Genomic DNA, 21,639 nt, shown 5'->3' with positions numbered 1-21,639 from the left:
AACTTGATAGCAGTCTACCATCTCTTTAAAACTAATGGGAACAGGCTATATAAGGAGAATAAAGCTCAGTAACTCAAGCTTAAATTTACACTAATCACATGCACCATAACAAATATTTTAGTATTTTGTATATCCAGTCCATTTCTTTTTTTTTATTAAAAGTTTTAGTAAATTTTACAAATGTTTCCCCTTCCCTCCCTCCACCTCCAACCATACCCCCCCTCCAACCCTCCCTCCCCCCAACCTCCCGGAGCAAAATACAGGGTATAAACATTTAACAATCATACGCTAACATAAGCTAACTGACTTTAACATCCTACCTCCTCTTGTGCTTTAATTCCCCTTTTGTTAAACTAACTTTAGATAAATTGTAACATTCCTTGTGCCTTCACTCATAAGCTAATTGAAATTTTTTAGTCCGATATTTATTTTGAATATAGTCAATCCATCTTCTCCATTCCAACTCATTTCTATTAAGCATTTGAGTGTCGGCAATAAGATACTTACCTTAATGCAAATCTAGTTATTTTTAAAGATCTACCATATTGCATGTCAAATAGTTTATTTCTGCTCTTGTGGAGTCTTGGGATCTGCACATTTATCCATGATGTATATTTGTGTATTTCCATTAGCTCAAAAAGGTGTCTTTAAGATTTCCTGAACAAACGAAGTAAATGAGAAATACGTTAGAAGTCTAAACATTAGAATCACAAGCTATTCTGATTCACAAACTCATCCAAACGTGTCCCTTCAGGTGTTGCAAGAAATTATCTCCTGCTAGAAGAATGTTTTGTTAAAAGCATTAAGTTGGAAACTTATCTGATTAAGAGTAATGTTTGATGCTCCTGTTTTGAATTGAGATATGTAAATACCTGGATCTGCCCTTTACCACAGGGAAGGAATTTCCAAAGCAGCAAAAAAGGAACATAAACGGTTCACACCAAGTTACAATTTTAGTTAAGAAAAAAAAGCTGTGGGTGTGGAACCATGGATTGCAATCAAATGTTTCATATGCCATTTTCATTAACATTTTATAGATTCTATTAATTGACTCAAAATAAATAGATGAAAATATCTGTATTCTTTCTGAAGAGTAATGCAAGAACCATGGAATCTGAAGGGCAATCTCATTAAAATTATGAAACAACTTCAGGGTGTTGATCTTAAAATATATGTGTAATTGCATGTATTTGTTTCATATGGGAGTGTACTACTTACAAGAACACATTGTGAAGTTTGTGAAGTATATGTAAATTATAAGCTATTAATAGAACTAAACGTATCTTAAGCTTTAAACATAAAATATATATCCAATACTGTTCTTTGACTGAAGTATTACAGCTAATCCTCAATTTATAACCACTCATTTAGCGACGTTCAAGGTTGCAAGGCACTAAAAAAAGAACTTGTGTCTGGTCCTCACACCTACAACTGTTGCAGCATTCCCATGGCCATGTGATTAAAATTTGGCAACTGGCATATATTTACAATGGTTGCAGCATCCTAGGGTCACATGATCATTTGCAACATTCCCAGCTGGTTTCCAGCATGCAAAGTCAATATGGAACAACTGCAGTGATTCACTTAATAAAACTGACAAAAAGCACAAAAGAATTGGGCATGAGTCACTTAACAGTTGCCATGGAAATTATGGTCCCAATTGTGATTGGGATTACAATCTACCTGTATTGAGAACTACCTGTATTGAAATAAAAAAAAAATTAAATTGCTTCAGTTTTGTACTTGGAATCCTACATTTTTTCTTCCCTTCCTCCATCTCTTAAATTTTTATGCTACTTCAACTGACAAAAACCTAGATATCTTACAAATAAAACAGCATAACAAACAGATATCATAATATAAATTAACCTATCCATTCATGCATAAATTCTGACTCATAAAACCACAATAGTATCATGCACATGCAAAGCACCTTTTTACCACTATCCTAATCCCTGAATGTGCACTTTAATAGCAATGTTTTCAACAGCTTTGTGAATGCTAATAATGTTGCAATTATTTCTAAAAATAACTGGCTTCACGGGAGTATGAACAGAGAATATTAATCTCCGAGTATCCTTTTGCCATAACTCATGGCAAGAAATAGGATATAGCCTTTCCTACAAGTGCTATCAGAAGGGGAGATGTTACCCAAAGCAAGCAATCTTGTTTTTTTAAAATAGTATGCTTTTATAAAAGCTATGAATAGTTGTTAAAAATGTGCAGGTTTGGTAGCAATATTTAGAGGGTATCCAGATATTCCTACATGTTTGTAGTATAATGGTCACCATTTCAAAAGTGTAAAATCATAGTGGAAAAAGTATTTTCTTGTCAGATTAATATCCCTTGATGAGAGCACCTGATCATGTTGCTTGAAATCAATATTGCATTTCATAGGCAATTTGGTATACACTGAGCAACAGTTGTTTTTAAGCATGCCTAGTGGAATTTTATCTCAGAAAATGGCAGGATTTTATGTAGCTCCCTTAAAAAAATCTGTTACCCCTTTCCCTATGCAAATATATATATATTAAAACAGCATTACTTATGAAAGTCCAACTATAGTGTAGCTTATGTTTCCAAACTGCAAGTTGCAGGTGCAAAGTTGAGCAAGCTAAGGCTGAGAAAGTGTGATTTATTACGATTTTCCAGTGTTAATGGTACAGATCATAGTAAGAAGCAAATAGTATCTTTTGAACCAAACCCTTCCTATGCATACCCATATAAATGTATGCAGGGGCGTGCATAAGTGCACCAGTGTGCCCAACGTCCCTGTCCTACTGTCCCCATTTATTTGTATCCATTTCCTGTGTTCTTATTCATGTTTATTCTTACTCCTGTTATCTTGTACGAGTGACAAAATAATAAATAAGTAAATAAATAAATAAATCTATCATCTATCAATCATCTATCTATCTATCTATCTATCTATCTATCTATCTATCTATCTATCATCTATCTATCTATCTATCTATCTTAAATTGGCCCCTCTGTGTCAGGACAATTCAATCCAACAATCAGTTGCATCTGCAGAAACCAGCGGTGCTCTTGATGTAAAATGTCCATTTTTACACAAACTACATGTGGGTATATTATATACTCTGATGATGTCTTTTCCCCCTAACTAATAGAAAGGATTCAAATTGAGCCCTTCCTCCTCTTTTGCTATAACTTGTACCTGTGTAGCAAGTTGGAGCGGGGATACACTGATATTCAATCATAATTGCACTGCAATCTATGATCTGCATCTTCTCCCATCCTTTTTATAGATTGCTCTCACCCAAGGTCTAATGATACCGTACGCCTAACTATTGCACATAAAAACGATACAGAGAATGATGTGGTTGTTAGGGTGTGAATTTCGCCCTGAATTAAGGAGGTGTGGATCTTGGCATCCCTTGTAACATACTTTTGAATAAGCGAAAATAAACCCGAAACAAGATCTAATAAAAACATTTTTAATATAAAATAAAATAAAAATACAAAAGTGCTAACTCAATTAACTACATTTTGGCAAGAGCTATGTGCCTGCCTCCTGGCAAGCGAATGGAAGATCAGAAGAGAAAGTAAAGGAATGTGAAGGAGTATGCGTACTAAATCACTTGCAGATAAGAACTGGAGCATCTTCAATAAATTTCAGCACAGCTAAGGAAACCAATTAACACAGTGACACCCCTTCTTTTGCTAGTTGAGCTGATGTCATCAAATCATCAAATAAGGCACATCTTCTTCCGCAGATACTCTGGAAGCGGTTTGTTGAGCATGTCAGCAATTTGATCATGTGTAGATACATATTGCAATTTAACAAAACCTTGTTTAATTAATTGCTTTGTGTTTTGATAACGAATGGCAATGTGTCTGGACCTAGAACCTGTGAAATGTGACTCAGAAATATAAACCACCGATTCATTATCTTCCATCACGGTGATTGGTCGAATCGGACATGTCCAGATATCTGCGATCAAAGCATCAAACCATGTTAGAGAATTACATGCATCCGAAACACAAGCATATTGAGCTTCAGCAGATGAACACGAAACAAAACTCTGTTTTCACACTTGTCAGTAAACAGGACATCCATTCAGGAACATCATGTAACCTGAAGTACTTTTGCGTGATTTCTTATCATTTGCCCAATCAGAATCTGCATAACAACATAATTCTGCATAATCAGTATGTGTTGGTTCTAGCAATAACTTCGTGTGTTTAGTGTGTTTCAGGTATTTCAATAACTTCTTAACGCATGTCCAATGAAATTGTGTTGCCTTACCTATGTGTCGTGATAAGAGATTAACACTAAGTGCAATGTCGGGTCTGGTCCAACTACTAATGTACAACAGTGACCCAATGACTGGACGATAAAGTGTTTGATCCTCGAACTCAGGACTTGGTTCATGTGTTAAGTTGTGAAAATCTGTTTGCATGGGTGTCTTTGTTGTGCTAGCATCTTTCATGTTGCAATGATGCAAAATGTGGTCAATTTTCTCCTCTTGTGAAAGACTAAACCCCTTCTGTGTTTTGTCAATCTGAACACCTAAATAAGTGCTAATATGACCTAAAGATTTCAATGTGAAGTATCTCTGCAAACTTTTAGCAAAAAACTCACTCATTTTCTTATTTGGACCAATATAAACAATATCATCAACATAAACAAGAATTATCTCATATGCATTGTTAGATCTTTTTGTGAACACGCATTCATCAGTTTCGGACTTAATAAAGCCCATTGAATTTAGTTTGTCAGTAAGACATAAGTACCACATCAAACCTGACTGTTTCAGACCATAAAGACTTTTGTTTCTACCCAATATCAAGTTCACATCGCCAGAATCCAGAGTGACCGTGGTGCAGAATTCATGTCTCAGCGTTTCCAGGACTGGATGCGTAAGAATGGAATTCTTCATCAGACATCCGCTCCATACACACCGGCTCATAATGGAGTCGCAGAACAAAGACAAGGGGTTCTACAAACCATGATCCGTTGTCTCCTAGAAGATGCCAATCTCAGTAACATATACTGGGGTGAAGCTATCAAATATGCAAATTACATTGTCAACCGTACTTGGAGCAGTGTAATAAATCAAACCCCTTTCTTCATGATGTATGGCTACAAGCCTGATCTCAAGAACCTCCACATTTTTGGTTCATACGCTATGGTGAACATTCCCTTAGCTCAAAGAAGAAAAGGAGATCCAATAGCAGTAAATTTTCAGCGCAGCTAGCAAACCAATTAACGCAGTGACAGTGGTGTTGATCCGGAAGGGAATAAAATCCAAAGCTCAAGAATTGGGTTTTATCTTTGATATACTCAAAACAACTTGTTTTCGATTCAGCAGAACTCTTCCTCTATCAAGAAGAAGGTACCTTAGAAAGTCTCCTCCAGAAGGGAGGAGCACAAGGGCGTACATAAGCGCACCAGCCTGCTTACTGTCCCTGTCCTAAATGGAGATGCATTTATTCGTACTCATTTACTGTGTTTACGTTTATAGTGGTACCTGTTGTTGTTGTTTTTTAACATATTTGACTAAATAAATAAATAAAGTCCCCTTTCAAGGAGGAAGCCTCTCTAAGCCATTGCCTAATAACAAGAATAATATTTATTCTGCATTTATGGCATTCCGCCCCCCCCCCCCCGCCTCGATCTCGAGCTTTTTCTTCGTCGGAACTATGCTGCACCGCTTTCGCGCTGCGCCCGGAGTGTTTAAAGAAGGGAACGCAATAAGAGAGGAGGCGGTGTTTGGTTGGGTTGCTGCCGGTTCTTTCAGGGAAGGGGTGGGTGGGTGGGTGTACTTTTGTTTGTCTCCTGGTTTTTCCAGACAGATTTTTGACGAAGAAAAAGGAGAGTTGATAAATCCCTCCCGTTCCGAGTTTTTTTTTAAAAAAACTCTTTCTGTCAGCTGAGAAACGCTGTGAGTGCGAAATGCTTTTCTCTTACAATTTCTTCTGCTGCTCCAGGATCCACATCAGACATGATAGAGGCTGGCTGTTCTTCGACTGTAGCAGTCAAAGTTTGGTCGAAGTTTTGGGTCTCGTGTTTTTGTGTTACTGTTTTCCGTTTCTGAAGTTAATCTTACAGCCTGCTGTACGATTGTCATGTCTTTACCTCTCTAATCAATCATATTTTCAGATTACTGGCTATATATTACTGGTTATATATTCTTTATTTTTTGCGTTATATTTTACCAACTTATCTGAATAAATAGATGTGTCAAAAAACGTATAGCACATTACTCTAAGTTACATAAATTCCAAGGATATACTTGTAAAAAGTATTTTTGCCCTTATGTACACAGTAAAGATTTAGGGACAACAGCTTAAAAATGAGGCTGAAATTTATGATTATTCACAAATTGGTCCCTTTGATAGTGAATTAAATCAAATGTCCAAGATGCATAATAATAGTGATGTTAACCTAAGTGGATCAGAATGTAATTTAGAAAACAAGGAAATGGGCTGATTTCCCACAGAAGGAATAGAAAAAGGATGTGGAAGTGCCTTGGAATAATTACCGGTAACAGATTTGCAGAATTCTAAAGAAAGGATATGAAAGCTGATGGTGAACTTTGTGGCCTCAATTAAATCTTAGCTGGATGTTTTTTTCATGTAGCAGATATACACTAAACTGTTTTTCAGAATTGAGGGGAGCACAGATACATAAATTTAGTCTGAACACAATTCAGGGATGTGATTATATTGGGTTTCTACTGTTTCATGTATGCATTGTGTGTAAATATGTGCATCTGTGTGGCTACTAGAACAGTGTTTTAAAATATTTTATTAGATTGTGATAATTATTTTTGTTACTTAACTAGGAAAACATTGACTCAAAGAAATGGATGATGAACCTGAAAGAACCAAACGGTGGGAAGGGGGTTATGAGAGAACATGGTAAGCTTGCTTTTTCAGCACTTAAGTTTCCCTCATTTTTTAAAAAATGTGACATTCTGCTGTAAGTACATTACAGAATGCTTACTCTTTTTTGTTTCTTTTGTTTCTAGGGAAGTTCTTAAAGAAGATGAATCTGGATCATTAAAAGCGAGTATAGAAGATATTCTCTTTAAGGCCAAGAGAAAAAGGTAAGTGTTTATTGAGTATGGTGTAGAGTACATTATATTGATATAATTTTATAAGAAATGGGTAAATTTAAAGGTAATTAATTCAATTCCATTTGGATGTGGATATTCAGCTCTCCCTTGTTTGAAGTTATATTCAGTCAGATAAGTGAAATATAGCACTGTTCTTATCTTTAGTCCTTTATTATAAAATTCCAAAATATGCCCTAGTAATATTTGTTTATTTATTTAAATATTTTACTTCATTGTTCAGCTGAAAATACTGAGAGTGGTTTTAAAATTAAGCAGGTACGATATTTAATGCTAATATTAAATAAGTAGGAAGTCACATGTCAAAAAAGGAAAAAGATTTAGACTGAGAAGGTAAAAATGGAATTCAAGCAAACTTTGTAGATAGCATAATCATATAACAACCAGTTAAAATGACATGTTAATATTAGTTAACAAATATTTGTGATTTGTTTAACAATTGTGATTCAAATGTCAGTTGAATGTGATAGGATTTATATCTCAGTAAACATAAAACTATAGATGTAATGTGATGTTCTTAAGATAGATAAAATAACATTTATTGTCATTTTTGTGTGAGCACACTGGCACATTAAAAATAAAATGCTCTCAAGAGAAAGTATATATCTATCTAAACACATACATAATACACATATACACATGGTACATACTTATACCTGCACTCACACACACACACACACACACACACGTATTAATTACTGTCCATTTTGAATACATAATGGAAAGAGGAAACTTGTGAGTTCACAAGGTTGATGCTGTATGTTCTTGATTTCATTATAATTGAAAATTAAGGTACAATTTGTTTATACATTTTTATATAAATATAGTAGTACAAATAATGGAACACAGCCTGATAGAGTTATTCAATTTGTTTTTACTATCATAAAAGTTTAACTATTCATGTAAATTGTGTAATAATTTTTTTCTGCAAATTAATTTTATAGATTTCTAGATTCTGCTTTAACTCTCAACGTTTATTTTTAACAATTTCTAATTTTGCTGTTCATTTGGTTTAGAATTCCAGTTTATTAAACCTTGTGTCTTTTCCTAGAATAGGAAGCTTTTCTCACAATAATTTATATGCTAGACACCAGGTGACTAGATACTGAAATGTGTCTGGCCTTGAAGACTACTCAGAAGCTATAACTAGTTCAGAATGCTGTGGTGTGAGTAGGTATGGGTGCACATCAGTACAGCAATATAACGTTATGTCATGAGATGCACTATTTTATCAGTATGCTTCAAGGAGCTTCTGGTCATCGATAAAGTCCTTCATAGTACTTGGGCTGGATATTTGCAAGATTGCTTCTCCAGATACCAGGAAAGCTTGGTATCCTCCAGGTCCAATCACTTAAACAATGGCACTTTATAGGACCCAGGGGACATGCCTTCTCTGTTGCCATATGTGTCCTATAAAGCAATATATAGCTTCTGAGATTTTGTGGCTCTCACCTTGCTGATCTTTAGGAAGGAATATGTCCTGTGAATTACTTTTATACTATATAATGTTCTCCTAAGCACCATAAATGTAATATATCTGATTTGTTCCTCAGGTATGGTTGGTTTTTTATTGTTTTAATCCTTTGTAAATTGCTCAGAATCATCAATGAGTAGGCAGCCTAAGAATAAAAAACCCATAATTTATAGCAATTAAATTATTTTTAATTAATTTAATTTAATTAACAAATAAGCAATTAAAAAAAAGCCAGTAACTGAAACCTTAGGGCAGAATATGGTTGTTAGTATGTTAGGAGATGCGCCTGTTTTCCAAGGCGTGGAGCAGCAGCGAGACAGTCTTCTGCTTGCCAATCAGAAGGGAGGGCCGTGGGAGGGCCGCATTTACACAGAGCAGGGAGGGCTGTTAGAGGGCCGTATTAAACCGCCCCCCGGGCCGCAAATGGCCCACGGACCGGACTTTGGACATGCCTGAACTAGGCGCTACGCCACATAAGGCTTTTTAGGCCTCCACTGCTTTAAATTGAGCTGTTAGCCTGTGCAGTAATTTCAGAAGCATTATCCTACATGAGCCGATTAACCCTGTTGTCATGTTATTTTGGACTAGTTGTAGGTTCCTGTTAATATCCAAAGGTTACATAGAATGTGTTACAGTCATCCTGGTAGGTAATGATCAATGCATGAATTACATGGATTATACCTTGTAGAAAATGTACAAAATGAAATATATAAGCAGCTTACCTACAGATCATGAACATTACAACAATTATTTCTTATTTTATAGAACTTTTGAACATCATGGACAAGTTCGACTTGGGATGGTACACTTTCATTTTCTCATTTTGCTTCAAATAAAATTGCTTAAATTAGACTTAGGTATTAAATGAAGTAGGACGAAGTGGATTACAGCTTCTTGCCTGGGTTTCGGTGTGGGAGGCTCAGTGATTAAAGTACAAGGCTAGAAATCATGAGACTCTGAGTTTTAGTACTGTTTTAGGCATGGAAGTCAGATGGGTAACTTTGGGCCAGTCACTCTCTCACTTCAGTTCACCTCGAAGGGTCGTTGTGGGAAAATAGGAGGAGGAAGGAGTATTAGGTATGTTCGCCACCTTATTTATAAAAAATAAAGGCAAGATAATAAATGAACATATTATAAATCCATTTATCTTTAATTGCGGTAAATAATAAATTACTTGGACTAGTTCAAGTATATTTTATAATGTTTCCGGCAAAGAGATTAGGGTGAAGCCTCAAAAAAATCTGATACCTGCAGACTCTCCAGTTATGTATAATTTGATTTCAGTGAATCTTAAACAAGATGCACGTTTGCAATTTGTAATTCTACATTAAAGCAATGATAGATTATTTTTTTTAGTTCATAAAAAACTTTGTCATTTTAGTTTAAGTTGCATATAAAAGTAATATTTAATGCCATTTCTGAATACAATGATATAATATTCACTTTATGTTTTTTAATCTTTGTAGATGCGCCATCTGTATGTCGTAGTAGATGGATCAAGAACAATGGAAGATCAAGATTTAAAACCTAATAGATTAACATGTACCTTAAAGGTGATTATTTTTTAAATAATTCAAAAGTGCTCCAAATCTGCATAGCAAATATAATGTGGGATTTGTATAGGAGACTCAAATTCTTATTGTTGACCATACACCAGTGATCATTTCTTAATTTAATGAACTTGCACAATTATTCTAATAGAAGATAGTAGGAAATAACAAGATATCACTGGAAAAGTGAAATATATAAATATAGTACATTGTTCACTAAAGTATTTATATTGTAGCAGTTTTCCATTATGTGAGTTATTGGTATGTATTAACCTGCTTTGTTTCAGTGAATTAGCATGCAATTTAATCCCAAACACATTAGCAACCTCTGATTTCATTGTGAATTAATCCCTAGAAAATGTGTTCCAGAGTGCAGATAATTACAAACACATCAATTCAATTTCAAGTCCTGCTAAACACTACAAGTGTCAGGTCAAAAGATGTACGTAGATTCCACTTACAATTGTTTTAAACCAAATATGTGCGCTGTGCAGAACTGAGATCATCATTTTTGAAAAGAAGCTGACCTTGAAGTATGCTTATTTACATAAATATAATGATCAGATTTCATAGTATTTTTTGCTATTAACTCCTAGATATATTTTTAAACCACTATAGTTGAGAAATTAGTTTGAAGAGCATTTTTCTAAAGAGATGCAAAGAATTCAATACATTTGTCCAATATAAAATAGTATTTGATACATTGTTTTAATGTTTCTCATTTTGTAGCTACTGGAATATTTTGTTGAGGAATATTTTGATCAAAATCCTATAAGCCAGGTATGTGCACTGTTGAAAACAATAAAGTTTCACAGTTGTTGCTTAAAGTTCATCTGTTTAAATATACAATTCCTCTTGAAATGTTGATGGTAGTAATAAATTATTTTGAAGTTTGAAGTCCTGGAAAAAGATTTTAGTGTCTAAGCAATATTTTGTTGTAGAAAAGTAGGTTAAAAACCACCAGCATAACTTTCATTTCTGTCCTAGGAAAAATCATAGCGCCAGTGCATATTAATCCTGTACTAACACTTTGTTATTGGGTAAGGCAGCATGAAATAGATAATGGAAGATAAAGGATTATATAGAATTTGAAATTTCTTTTTTCCCCAGTTGTCGCAAGTGGATTCTTGGCATGGTTTTAGAATGAGTAAAGCCATAAATGTAATTAATCTTTGTTTGTTTGGATTATAGAGAAAGAGCGCACGATAATCCTGAAGCTCTAACTTTTAGAACTGTCATTTGCTTCACTCCCGGGCTTCTGATTTCATCAGGCAGCATCCATCAAGCCTGTTTTGTAGCCAAATAAATTAGAAACTTTTAAAAAATAGTGGAGAGGGGAGATCAATGATTCCTAGCATTTGGAAATCTGCATTATCAGATTCCATGGTTTTACAGCACAATTAAGCAATAATGAACTCCTTTATGTAACTTAGTTAAGATACAGACTACAAAATGTTTCCTAAAGCATTTTGTACCAGAAAATATTTTGCAATAACTGTTTTGACTAAGTCTTTTTCCCAGCAAAATCTGTGGTAACACAAAGAGAAGCAATAGGATTTGTTTGCAGAGCTACCCTACCCTTTCTATTATGTAAATATAGCCATATTTTTTTCTGAGCTATAATTTTCATTGCTCAATGAATCCTATTAATGGCAAACAAATTTCCTGCAGGTTGGTGTCGTTGTAACTAAGAGTAAAAGAGCTGAAAAACTGACTGAACTTTCAGGTAGTGATTCTCTGTTTCCTCAGTTCTTGTTTCTTCCTGAAATGGCCATTGTTTTTGATACAAATATTTTTATATGTATTTGATCTTGTAAACATGTTCATTAAAATGCATTTTTAATTTTCTAAAGGCAGAAAGAATAACAACCAAATACAATTCTTAAGGGAGTATTTTGCATAACCTGGGAGTGAGCTAGGACACTTAATATGTGATGACAGGTTAATTTCTTTTCATAGGGAATCCAAGGAAACATATAACGGCTCTGAAAAAAGCTGTAGATATGACCTGCCTAGGAGAGCCTTCTCTATATAATGCCTTAAACTTAGCCTCCCAGACATTAAAGTAAGTATATGTTGGAAATGTAAGTGATTTTTAAATTTTTTATTTTAAAATAACAGTAAGCAATTTCATTAATTAAAAGAGCAAAGAAATTGACAGGGCAATTTAATAATTTTTGAATCTGAATACATATTTTTGTCTCATGCTCTGGTCTTTTTCTTGACTTTATTTCCACATAAAATCTTGTCAATTTCTTGTTAAATCTGAATAAATCTATGCCTTGCCTGCATGCCAAACTGGCTGCCTTAATTTGTTCTTCCAATCATTTTGAAATATAAGAATCCTAGAATGGCTTTTCCATTCCTGTTTCCTCTAGCTCTGTTGGATTTCAACATGCAGAAATCCTGGTAACTTTTGTTGCTGGAAGGTGTGTAGTCTTGCATGATTACTGAACTAAGTTAAGACTGTGTTAGAATAATAGCTTTATCAAATTGGTCTTGTTATTATTGATTTTGGAAAATTGTACAGTCTTGATGTTTTTTTCATTTGTGCTCTTTGTCTATTATTACAATCAAAGTAAACTTTGCATTTGTATATAGCCACACTTTTTCAAACTAATATATATAAATTTGTCTATGTGTATCAGAAACTTGGTTTCTTTCAGTAATAAATGATTTAATAAAACAGATATTCATCTGTTTGTAATTGAAGGTTCAAACAGACTTTACATATTCAATATAATCATAAATATATTTGGAACTTGTTCTTGTAACTGTTAGAAGTGAATATTTTATTGTCTTTAGGCATATGCCAGGACATACAAGCCGAGAAGTTTTAGTAATACTCAGCAGCCTAACAACATGTGATCCCTCAAATATATATGATCTAATAAAGGTACAGAATTTATTCTGTTTTATTATTTAATTGTCATATTGGGCTAGTTTGATAATTAAATAATTAATTGGGGTGTTATGAAATATTGGGAGTTTCTTTCCTTTTATAATTTTAGTGTTTTTTAAAAAAAAATTGTCTTTTTTTCATCCAAAGTCCTTAAAATCAGCTAAGATCAGAGTGTCTGTTATTGGTCTTTCTGCTGAAGTTCGAGTATGCACTGTGCTTGCCAGAGAAACTGGTGGTATGTATATTTATATACATAAAATGAATTCATAAATATGCACGTGGATTTTTACCAAAGAAAGTGATGCACAAGGATCATAATTTTATAGAAAGTTTTTATATATATTTTACAGTTCTCTGTTTTTCCTGACCATGCAATATAAAGATTTTTTATTTGTAACCATTCTCTAATATATCTTTAATATGCTTCTGGTTGTGTTCAATAACCATTGTAAAATGTTGAAGTCTTTGTTGCCTGGAAAACATTCACAGTACCAATTCCTCCTTTCTGTCGTGCATTTGAAGCATGGCTAAGAAATCTTTTGATGGTTGTGGGCGACACTAAAGATGTAATGAGTCTCTGACAACTGCAGGGTGATAGTGAAAGGAAGTTGATAATGTGATTTTAATGGAGTTATTTCCTTTCATTTTAGAGGGAAATGATGGACTTGTTCTGATTTAAATTATGTTAGCTATTTTAATGTTTATATTCCAGAGTTCTTTTTAAAAGTGTATTCTGCTTCAAAATGATAAAAAAAACCATGCTACAAAGAGGGCTTTGGGAGCAGATTTCATCCCTGGGCCTCTGGTAGTTTATTGCTGCCTAGAGAGACAGAGGACACTGACACAACAGCAACAGCATGATGGGAAATGTGTTTAGTGTAGCTGCAAGAAATTTAAAAATATTTTTGAAACAATCGCCTTGTAGCAAATTTAAATTATTGATGTATTTTCTTTTTTAATAATCATCATCTTCATTTAACAATCAAGATTACCTTGCGGGGTGAAGACTGGGCAAATGAATGGAGCTAGCAGAGTGTTTTCATGGCTAGATGCCCTTCCTGTTGTCAATGCAGACTTTTGTTCAGCAGATATATTTTCAGTGTGCCCAGAGAGAGAAATATCTGCCTCTACCTAGGATTGAACTCACAGCCTCCTGATTGTGAGGCGAGAGCTCCACCTCTAGGCCACTGCACCACTCCTATTTTCTGTTTTAATAACACAAGAAAATAAATTAGGAGCATATGGTAACGTAAATAAAGTGGAAAAAAAGGTGAAAATTCCTTTCTTATAAATTGTGTATCTTACAATCAGAATTGACCAGATCTTTCTGACTCTTAGATTGCAATAGAATTTGATCTAAGTATTTTATTCAAAATTAAATTATTACAATTGTTACATTGCAATAGGTGCAATGTAATGTAATCAATGCTTATATTTTTTTAAACCAGCCTTACAAAAATTCAAAGTTATGTGCATAAGTGGTTTCACTGTTCATGCTATGTTCTGTTCTCTATGCATGGGGTGGACCAGGCTCCCCAATCCCCGGTTCGTGTCCTGGTACCAGTCTGTGGCCCATTGGGAACTGGGCCAGGCAAGTGGTGGGTGAACGTGGAAAGCTCAATTTGCGCATGTGTGGGATTAGGTTATGTACACAAATCATCCTTCTCCCAGCCACCGCCACTGCTGGTCCGCGGAGCCTGGAAATTTGGGGATTGCTGGGCTAAACCAAAAAAGGCAACAATACCTTTTTAGGGAACTTCTTTACTTGTGAAGGGTCATTTTTTAAGTCTTCAGGACACTTTTCATTCTTCCCACACAATCAAGCAGCTACCTTTTGATACATACGCTGCCAGTGATTGCAACTTCTATTGTATTATTTTCTATGTGGCAGGAACGTACCATGTTATTTTAGACGAAAGCCATTATAAGGAACTCCTGATGCATCATGTCAGTCCACCACCAGCCAGTTCTAGTTCTGAAAGTTCTCTTATTCGAATGGGTAAGATTTTCTTACTTTTAACAGAACACATAGCATTTCTGTAAATGTTCTATGCATTTCTTTTTATGCCGTTCTTTAAACATGAGAAAGGCAAGTCATTTTATGGACACTCAGAGGTAAAATTCCACCGTCTTTTTTGTTTCTAGATTCAGCATGCAATGTTTTAAGAGTAGCTCTTTTTACCATATGTAATGTGTGATCATGTGCACCAAGGGTAGTCCTTTTGTTAGGAAACAGCTGTGCTGAAAGAAGTTGCATGCTGGTGTTCATTGAGAATTTGCACAGATTGGAACATTTTTGGATATAATGTCCCATATCTTGCCTGAATGAAAACTTTGACCACATCAAACTTTCTAAGTATTTTTTTTTTCTTACATAGGCTTTCCTCAGCACACAATTGCACAAATGGCTGACCAGGATGCAAAACCATCTTTTAGCATGGCGTAAGTAATATGTGATTGTGTATTAGATATTTCATTTCCTAGGCACAATCTTAAGGTATGTCTGATCATTCAGTAGCTTGTGATACGTTTTCTACATCTTCTCTGTAAATGTAGGCAAACTTAGTCTTGCTTTTTCACCCACCAGAAATAAGGAGTGATGCATTGAAAACTACAAATACATTTTTGATGCAATCCTTTTCTGCATATTTTAAATTTTTAATCAACATTAGCTTTCACCAACACCTCCTTTTGTTCATTCTAAAAGTATTAACTGATCTTTTTAGATGTACTAATTGCCAATAATTCAATTGCTATTTTGTAAGTGAAAATAATCCTGATACATTTTTAGCATTTTATCCATTGTAGGACATTAACTTTTTCTCTATAAAATGTAGCATAATTGCTGGAAAAATATATTATAAAATAGAAGCATTTAATAGTCATGATTTCTTTGATGTATGGCAATTTCTGTAAGAATTAATCATAATATTACTTGTAGAAGCTCAACATTTTTAATTTTGTTTAAATAATTGAAGCACATTTAGTACAAGTATTGAGGAAGCAATATGTTTCTATACAGACATCTGGAAAACAGCAATGATCCAGGCCTTACACTAGGAGGATATTTCTGTCCCCAGTGTAGAGCCAAATATTGTGAACTCCCTGTGGAATGCAAAGTGTGTGGTGAGTATCAGGGCATTTTTACTTGTCTACTATAAATGGAGCATATTCTCCTTTTTCATTCTTATAGTTAAAAACAAGAAGGGATAAAACCTTGTTCCCACAAAGTAGTTACAGCATTTCTACTATGGTTAAATGACACTTCCTCCATCTTTCATAAATGATCTATATTTCTTTTGCTTCAATTGTGTCACATTCCCTATAAAATTGTAGGGAACTATGGTTAAATGACACTTCCTCCATCTTTCATAAATGATCTATATCTCTTTTGCTTCAATTGTGTCACATTCCCTATAAAATTGTACCTTTAAGGTGTTACATCACTCCCAAGTAGGCTGCTATTATTGTGACTTACTTAGCAATTTAAAAATCCAACTCAAATATAGTTAATCTACTGGAGTCTGAACAGTGGTTAAAGATTTGTTGCAGTTTAAGATAGAAGGAATATTATAGATTGAATACAAAATAGTTTCAAGTAAGCTATAATTAGAAGTACTACTTCTATTACAAGAAATTAACAGTGTGGAACTGATTAAAGTTTTCTCCTGTACTTAAAATTGCAGTTAGTTTATCTGATGTGTCATTAATGAGTATCTTAATGCTTAAAGCATTCCTAGATTAATTTTTTGCAGTTTAGCTCATTGCTAGATTTGAATACAAGTATATTTTGAGATAGCTGAATGAACTTTTATAGTTTTAGAATTATAATTTTATTGTCCTGCTTTTTATGTCCTGAGTTGAGATTATGACTTAATAGTAATATACATCTCTGTGTAAGTATTTTAAATAATACTTTAAAATTGTTGCTGGTCTATTAAAAAGATAGGTTTACTGGAATGAGAAGTCCACATGCACTTGTATCTGCCATGTTTCATTAGAAAGTTAATTCCATTCCTGTGTGCAGGACATTCCTATTTGATAACACCTGAATGAATTAATGCCACAATTCACTAGGACTGACATTAGACTCAGCTATAACTCATGATAATTAATCACAGATGTTGGATTGGCTGTGGCTATTCTGTTAGGATTAGACTTCCCTATCCATATGCTCATTATCATACTTTTACTTCAACCCTGTTAGGAAATTAGAATAAGCTTATTCACTTTCAATGTTACATGGCTAAAAATGAACGTGAAACTTTTATATACTGGACGTACTATTTTGGAATGAGGAACAGAGGTTTGAAAATTAACAGAATCTATTTTATGCAGGGCTTACACTAGTGTCTGCACCACATCTGGCTCGATCATACCATCACCTATTTCCTTTGGATGCCTTTGAGGAAGTTCCAGTGGAGCAATATATGGGGGAAAAGTATGTAAAAGGATTGTCAATCCAAAATTTCAGGAATTTTGTTTTTCAGCTAACTGGTGTATACTTTAATGTTTCTAGTTATGTTGTCTAAAATACAACATATTCATTACTAAGTAAATATTTCCAAATTATTATTTTTAGTTTATGAAAATATTTCTTTTGATTCTTTACTTTACTTTACTTTATTTCAAACTTTTATACCGCCCCCTCTCCCAAAAGGGACTTGGGGCGGTGTACAGTCAGATTAAAACACATAAATACATAGGAATAAATACAAACATAAATAAATACTAAATACTTAAAAGAGGAGGCTGTAAAAACTGTACCTAAAGTAAAGCAATTAAAACAATGTTTAAAATAACCCCTAAAAATACCCAATTAAAAATATCTGCCAGGAGGTAAGATAAGACTATGAATGGGCCAAGCCGGCTAAACGAAACAGGTGAGTCTTCAGTTTTTGTCGAAAGGAGCGGAAGTCGGTGGTGGTTCTGATATCGGGGGGGGGAAGTCATTCCAGAGGGTTGGGCCCATCACAGAGAAGGCTCTACTCCTAGGCGCCGCCCGTTGGCATTGCTTAGTGGACTGCACCAGGAGGAGTCCCTCCCTGTGAGAGCGAATTGGTCGCAGGGAAGTATGCAGTAGGATGCGATCCCGCAAGTAGCTAGGTTTATTAGTTTATTTATTACTTACTGTTTCTAGAGTAATTTAAGGTTTGAGGCAAAGTTCCAACTTTTTGATACACAAAGGAGGGCCTTTTCCTACCTTCATCTCAGGCAGATGAATACTATTCCTTGGACAGTGTGAATCCCTAAAGAAAACTGTGTTAAAGTTTTCTTTATGGAAACCATTGTATTCTGTTTCTTTATTTTAAATAAAGGGATTATATGGCATTTACAGTGGCGCCATCAATGTTCTTCTAATTCTGGTAATAAATTGGAACAAAAAGATTAATACACATTTCCTAGTTCAACTTTGCAAATATTTTTAAACAGGTACTGTCAGGGATGTCAGGGAGAAATCAGAGATCATCATGTAAGTATTCATTAAATTTAAATTGTAAACAATTTCATATTTTATGTCCCTGCAAATAAATTTATATATATATATATATATATATATATATATATATATATATGTGTGTGTGTGTGTGTGTGTGTGTGTGTGTGTGTGTGTGTGTGTGTGTGTGTGTGTGTGTGTGTGTGTGTGTGTGTGTGTATAAATAAAACACATTAGATTCTGGGCCTTGAAAATAATTATTAGAAACATCATGTATGTATGTGTACATGTATGTATATGTATGTATGTGTATATGTATGTATGTGTGTGTGTGTGTGTGTAAAATTATTGCTTATATTAATAAGGTATTATCATTTGCTTAGCAAAATTTTAAAAAGTGTATGAGGACATTATGTGATGATGTGCTAAGATGTAACTTTTAACTTTTATTTTCCCTCCTCAGGTCTACATTTGTAAAGTATGTCATAGTGCATTTTGTGTTGAATGTGATCTTTTTGCTCATGATACCTTGCACTGCTGTCCAGGTTGCATTCACAGCCATCCTGGTCCTCCCTGAATTTGATGCCTCTGATTAAATATTACTTCTTGTACATTCTTCTGAGCAGAGAATCCTCACCAGTTATTGAACATTGTCAATAAATTAAGTTAAAGAGAAAGATAAGGAAGATGAGTCAGCTGGAGGCATATCTAAATATGAATTTGCACACCCATTCTATGATGTATTTAATGGAGACATAATTCTCTGTGTTACATGTATTTGTGTTTGCTAATGTTCTTTTGTAATAATATGGAATAATGTGCCAAATATATCCTGAAAGTATTAAACTGGATCTATGCACTTAAAATATGAATCTTATTTATATATTGCTTTTTTAAAATATAATTTCTGAAATTATAAAGGTTATAATCTGACACTTAATTGGAAATACTTAATGGCATTTATTTTTAAGTACCTGTGTATTATGTTTATGGGACACGGTGGCTCAGTGGCTAAGATGCTGAGCTTGTCGATCATAAAGTTGACAGTTCAGCAGTTCGAATCCCTAGCGCCGCATATTGGAGTGAGCTCCCATTACTTGTTCTGCCTTCTACCAACCTAGCAGTTTGAAAGCACATTAAAAAATGGAAGTAGAACAATAGGGACCACTTCATTGGGAAGCTAACAGTGCTCTGTGCGCCTTCGGCGTTTAGTCATGACCATGAAGACGTCTTCAGTTAGTGCTGGCTCCTCAGCTTAGAAAGGGAAATGAGCACCACCCCTAGAGCTGGAAATGACTAGCACACATGTGCAGGGGAACATTTACCTTTATATTATGTCTGGATTTACAGAACATGAAGCTTCTTTTCTGTGATAGCCCGCTGTGTATCTTAGCTTCCTTTGTTCCATTAAGTGTAGGGAAAAGTTGAGATTGATTCCAGATAATTAGTATGCTTCCGTGTCAATAATTTTAAAGTACTATGTATTTTACTGTGACATTGTTTACAATTTAGAGATGAAAATTTACAAATGTCCAACTCTTCTTTAGCTTCTGAGCAGAAGAGAAAGCTACCCCTCTAAAAGCGTAAGATCTATTTAAAGTGATTTTTCTATGCAGAATCCTTTATTAGAGATTGTGATTGTAATTAGTGAGACTGGGAATATAATTTTAAAAATTACTCCTAAATCTTTTAACAAGTTCTGCGTAAGGTTGACTCTCCAAAGACATCCAAAGCAACTCATGATGATACTAAAATGATGACAGACGTGATTATGTAATTATTACGCATAATGTCAACTCAAGGTGAATGTACTTAATAATCCTGCCTCTTTATTTTCCCTACAATAACCCTGTTGGGCTGAGAGAAAGTGACTGGCCCTAAGGCAGGTCTAGAACTCATCGTCTCCTAGGTTCTAAGGCAACACCTTAATCACTACATCAAACCTGTCTCTCATGAAAATTATGTATTTATATATTCACATCGAACATCTGGGCTTAAGTATGTAAATTGAGGCAGTTGCCTTATTACATTCCTGCAAATGTAATTTGCTCCTCTACCTGCAGACACTATTGTTGCTTTGTTTTAGTCATTTCTTTGGCTATAGTTTTAGCAGCAAGGCAGATGATTATTTGCAGAAATGCGTCCTCTAATGTTTTTATTGTAATGTATCTAATTATATGTTCTGAATATAAATAATAAAACTTAAATATGTGTTCTTTTCATTTGGCATATCGGAGTATGCTGCCAGTCACTGTTAAAATCCTGGCTTTTATTTTCCGAGTACATAAGTAGTTTCCAGCTCCAGTGATTTAGCAATAAATAAATCAAGCAGGATATTATCGTTGACGCTCTCAATAAATATTGGGAGACTTAAGAGTCTCCCAAAAAGGTTTACTCTTACCTCCCAGGACTTAATGAAGGCCATTCACCAGAATGATCAGACTGTTTTTATCCCATGCCCTGAGCTGAATCCCAACTGAAAAGGATCTAGATTAGGGTTTTTGAAACAGCACTCCAAGGAGCTTGGGGTTTCACAAAGACTTAAACAGGTTCCACAGCTATAAGGGGAGGAAAACCCGTTTGCAAGAGACGAAGAAGAAAAAACTAAGAACATTCTTGACCACCTCAGTGCTACTCTTCCCCTCTCACTTGCCTCAGCACTGGCTTTTGGGAACGCTCTATGCAGGAGACAACCGGCTGCCTTTCCCACACCATATGTGTGCATACAAAACTTGATTCTCTGCCTGCCACCAAATTCTGACATACATTCCTAACTGCATAAGAGCAATTGCAGGAGTCCTTCCGTCTTCACTTTCCAAATTGTAAACTACATTCTTTGTGTCTGTGAGTTTATAAGTCCCCAAGAGGCCCATTTGATTATCATACTTGACATTTTGTGCACACCTATTTAGGTGTAAGGCTTATTGAGCTGTGGGGGAAATTTAACGAGATTTGCAAAGACAAGAGGAAGATGGGTGCTTATGTGGCTTCAGCTAGACATTCACATTCCATTAATCGCCATCCTAAAAATGCTCCTAAGGCAATGATGGCTGATCTTTTTGTCATTGCGTGCCAAAGGCGCACGCACCCAATAGTGCGTGCACCTGAACCCATAATGCAATGTGCACACGACCCCCCCGGTGTGCCCTACCCCCTGCATATGTGTGCTCAAC

The 21,639-nt window shown here is 34.8% G+C and overlaps 1 protein-coding gene across 2 annotated transcripts; it reads left to right on the top strand.

Moving 5' to 3' along the window:
- The first annotated feature begins 5,758 nt into the window (after positions 1-5,758).
- GTF2H2 (general transcription factor IIH subunit 2) lies at positions 5,759-20,692 on the top strand. 2 transcript variants are annotated; one of them, XM_081942750.1, is made up of 16 exons: positions 5,759-5,909; positions 6,813-6,888; positions 6,999-7,076; positions 9,343-9,379; positions 10,044-10,130; positions 10,857-10,907; positions 11,799-11,853; positions 12,087-12,192; positions 12,933-13,023; positions 13,177-13,264; positions 14,921-15,028; positions 15,408-15,471; positions 16,052-16,155; positions 17,368-17,470; positions 18,463-18,502; positions 18,930-20,692. In XM_081942750.1, exons 2-16 carry the CDS (start codon positions 6,833-6,835, stop codon positions 19,041-19,043), a joined length of 1,182 nt encoding a protein of 393 aa, XP_081798876.1. In that variant the 5' UTR covers positions 5,759-5,909; positions 6,813-6,832; the 3' UTR covers positions 19,044-20,692. The 2 variants fall into 2 exon arrangements, with proteins under 2 accessions (XP_081798876.1, XP_081798877.1); XM_081942751.1 differs by having other exon boundaries at positions 5,790-5,847.
- The last annotated feature ends 947 nt before the right edge of the window (positions 20,693-21,639 follow it).

This window comes from Natrix helvetica (assembly GCF_964273705.1).
Source record: "Natrix helvetica genome assembly, chromosome: 2".
Lineage (NCBI taxonomy): Eukaryota > Metazoa > Chordata > Lepidosauria > Squamata > Natricidae > Natrix > Natrix helvetica.
Note: the sequence above shows the minus strand (reverse complement) of the source record. Positions and strands in the feature narration are given on the sequence as shown.

Excerpts from the sequence above, each read along its gene's own strand:
- GTF2H2 (XM_081942750.1), top strand. The coding sequence starts at position 6,833 with ATGGATGATGAACCTGAAAGAACCAAACGGTGGGAAGGGGGTTATGAG. Across the intron at positions 6,889-6,998 it reads GGGGGTTATGAGAGAACATG|GGAAGTTCTTAAAGAAGATG; the intron begins GTAAGCTTGCTT and ends TTTTGTTTCTAG. Across the intron at positions 10,131-10,856 it reads GATTAACATGTACCTTAAAG|CTACTGGAATATTTTGTTGA; the intron begins GTGATTATTTTT and ends CTCATTTTGTAG.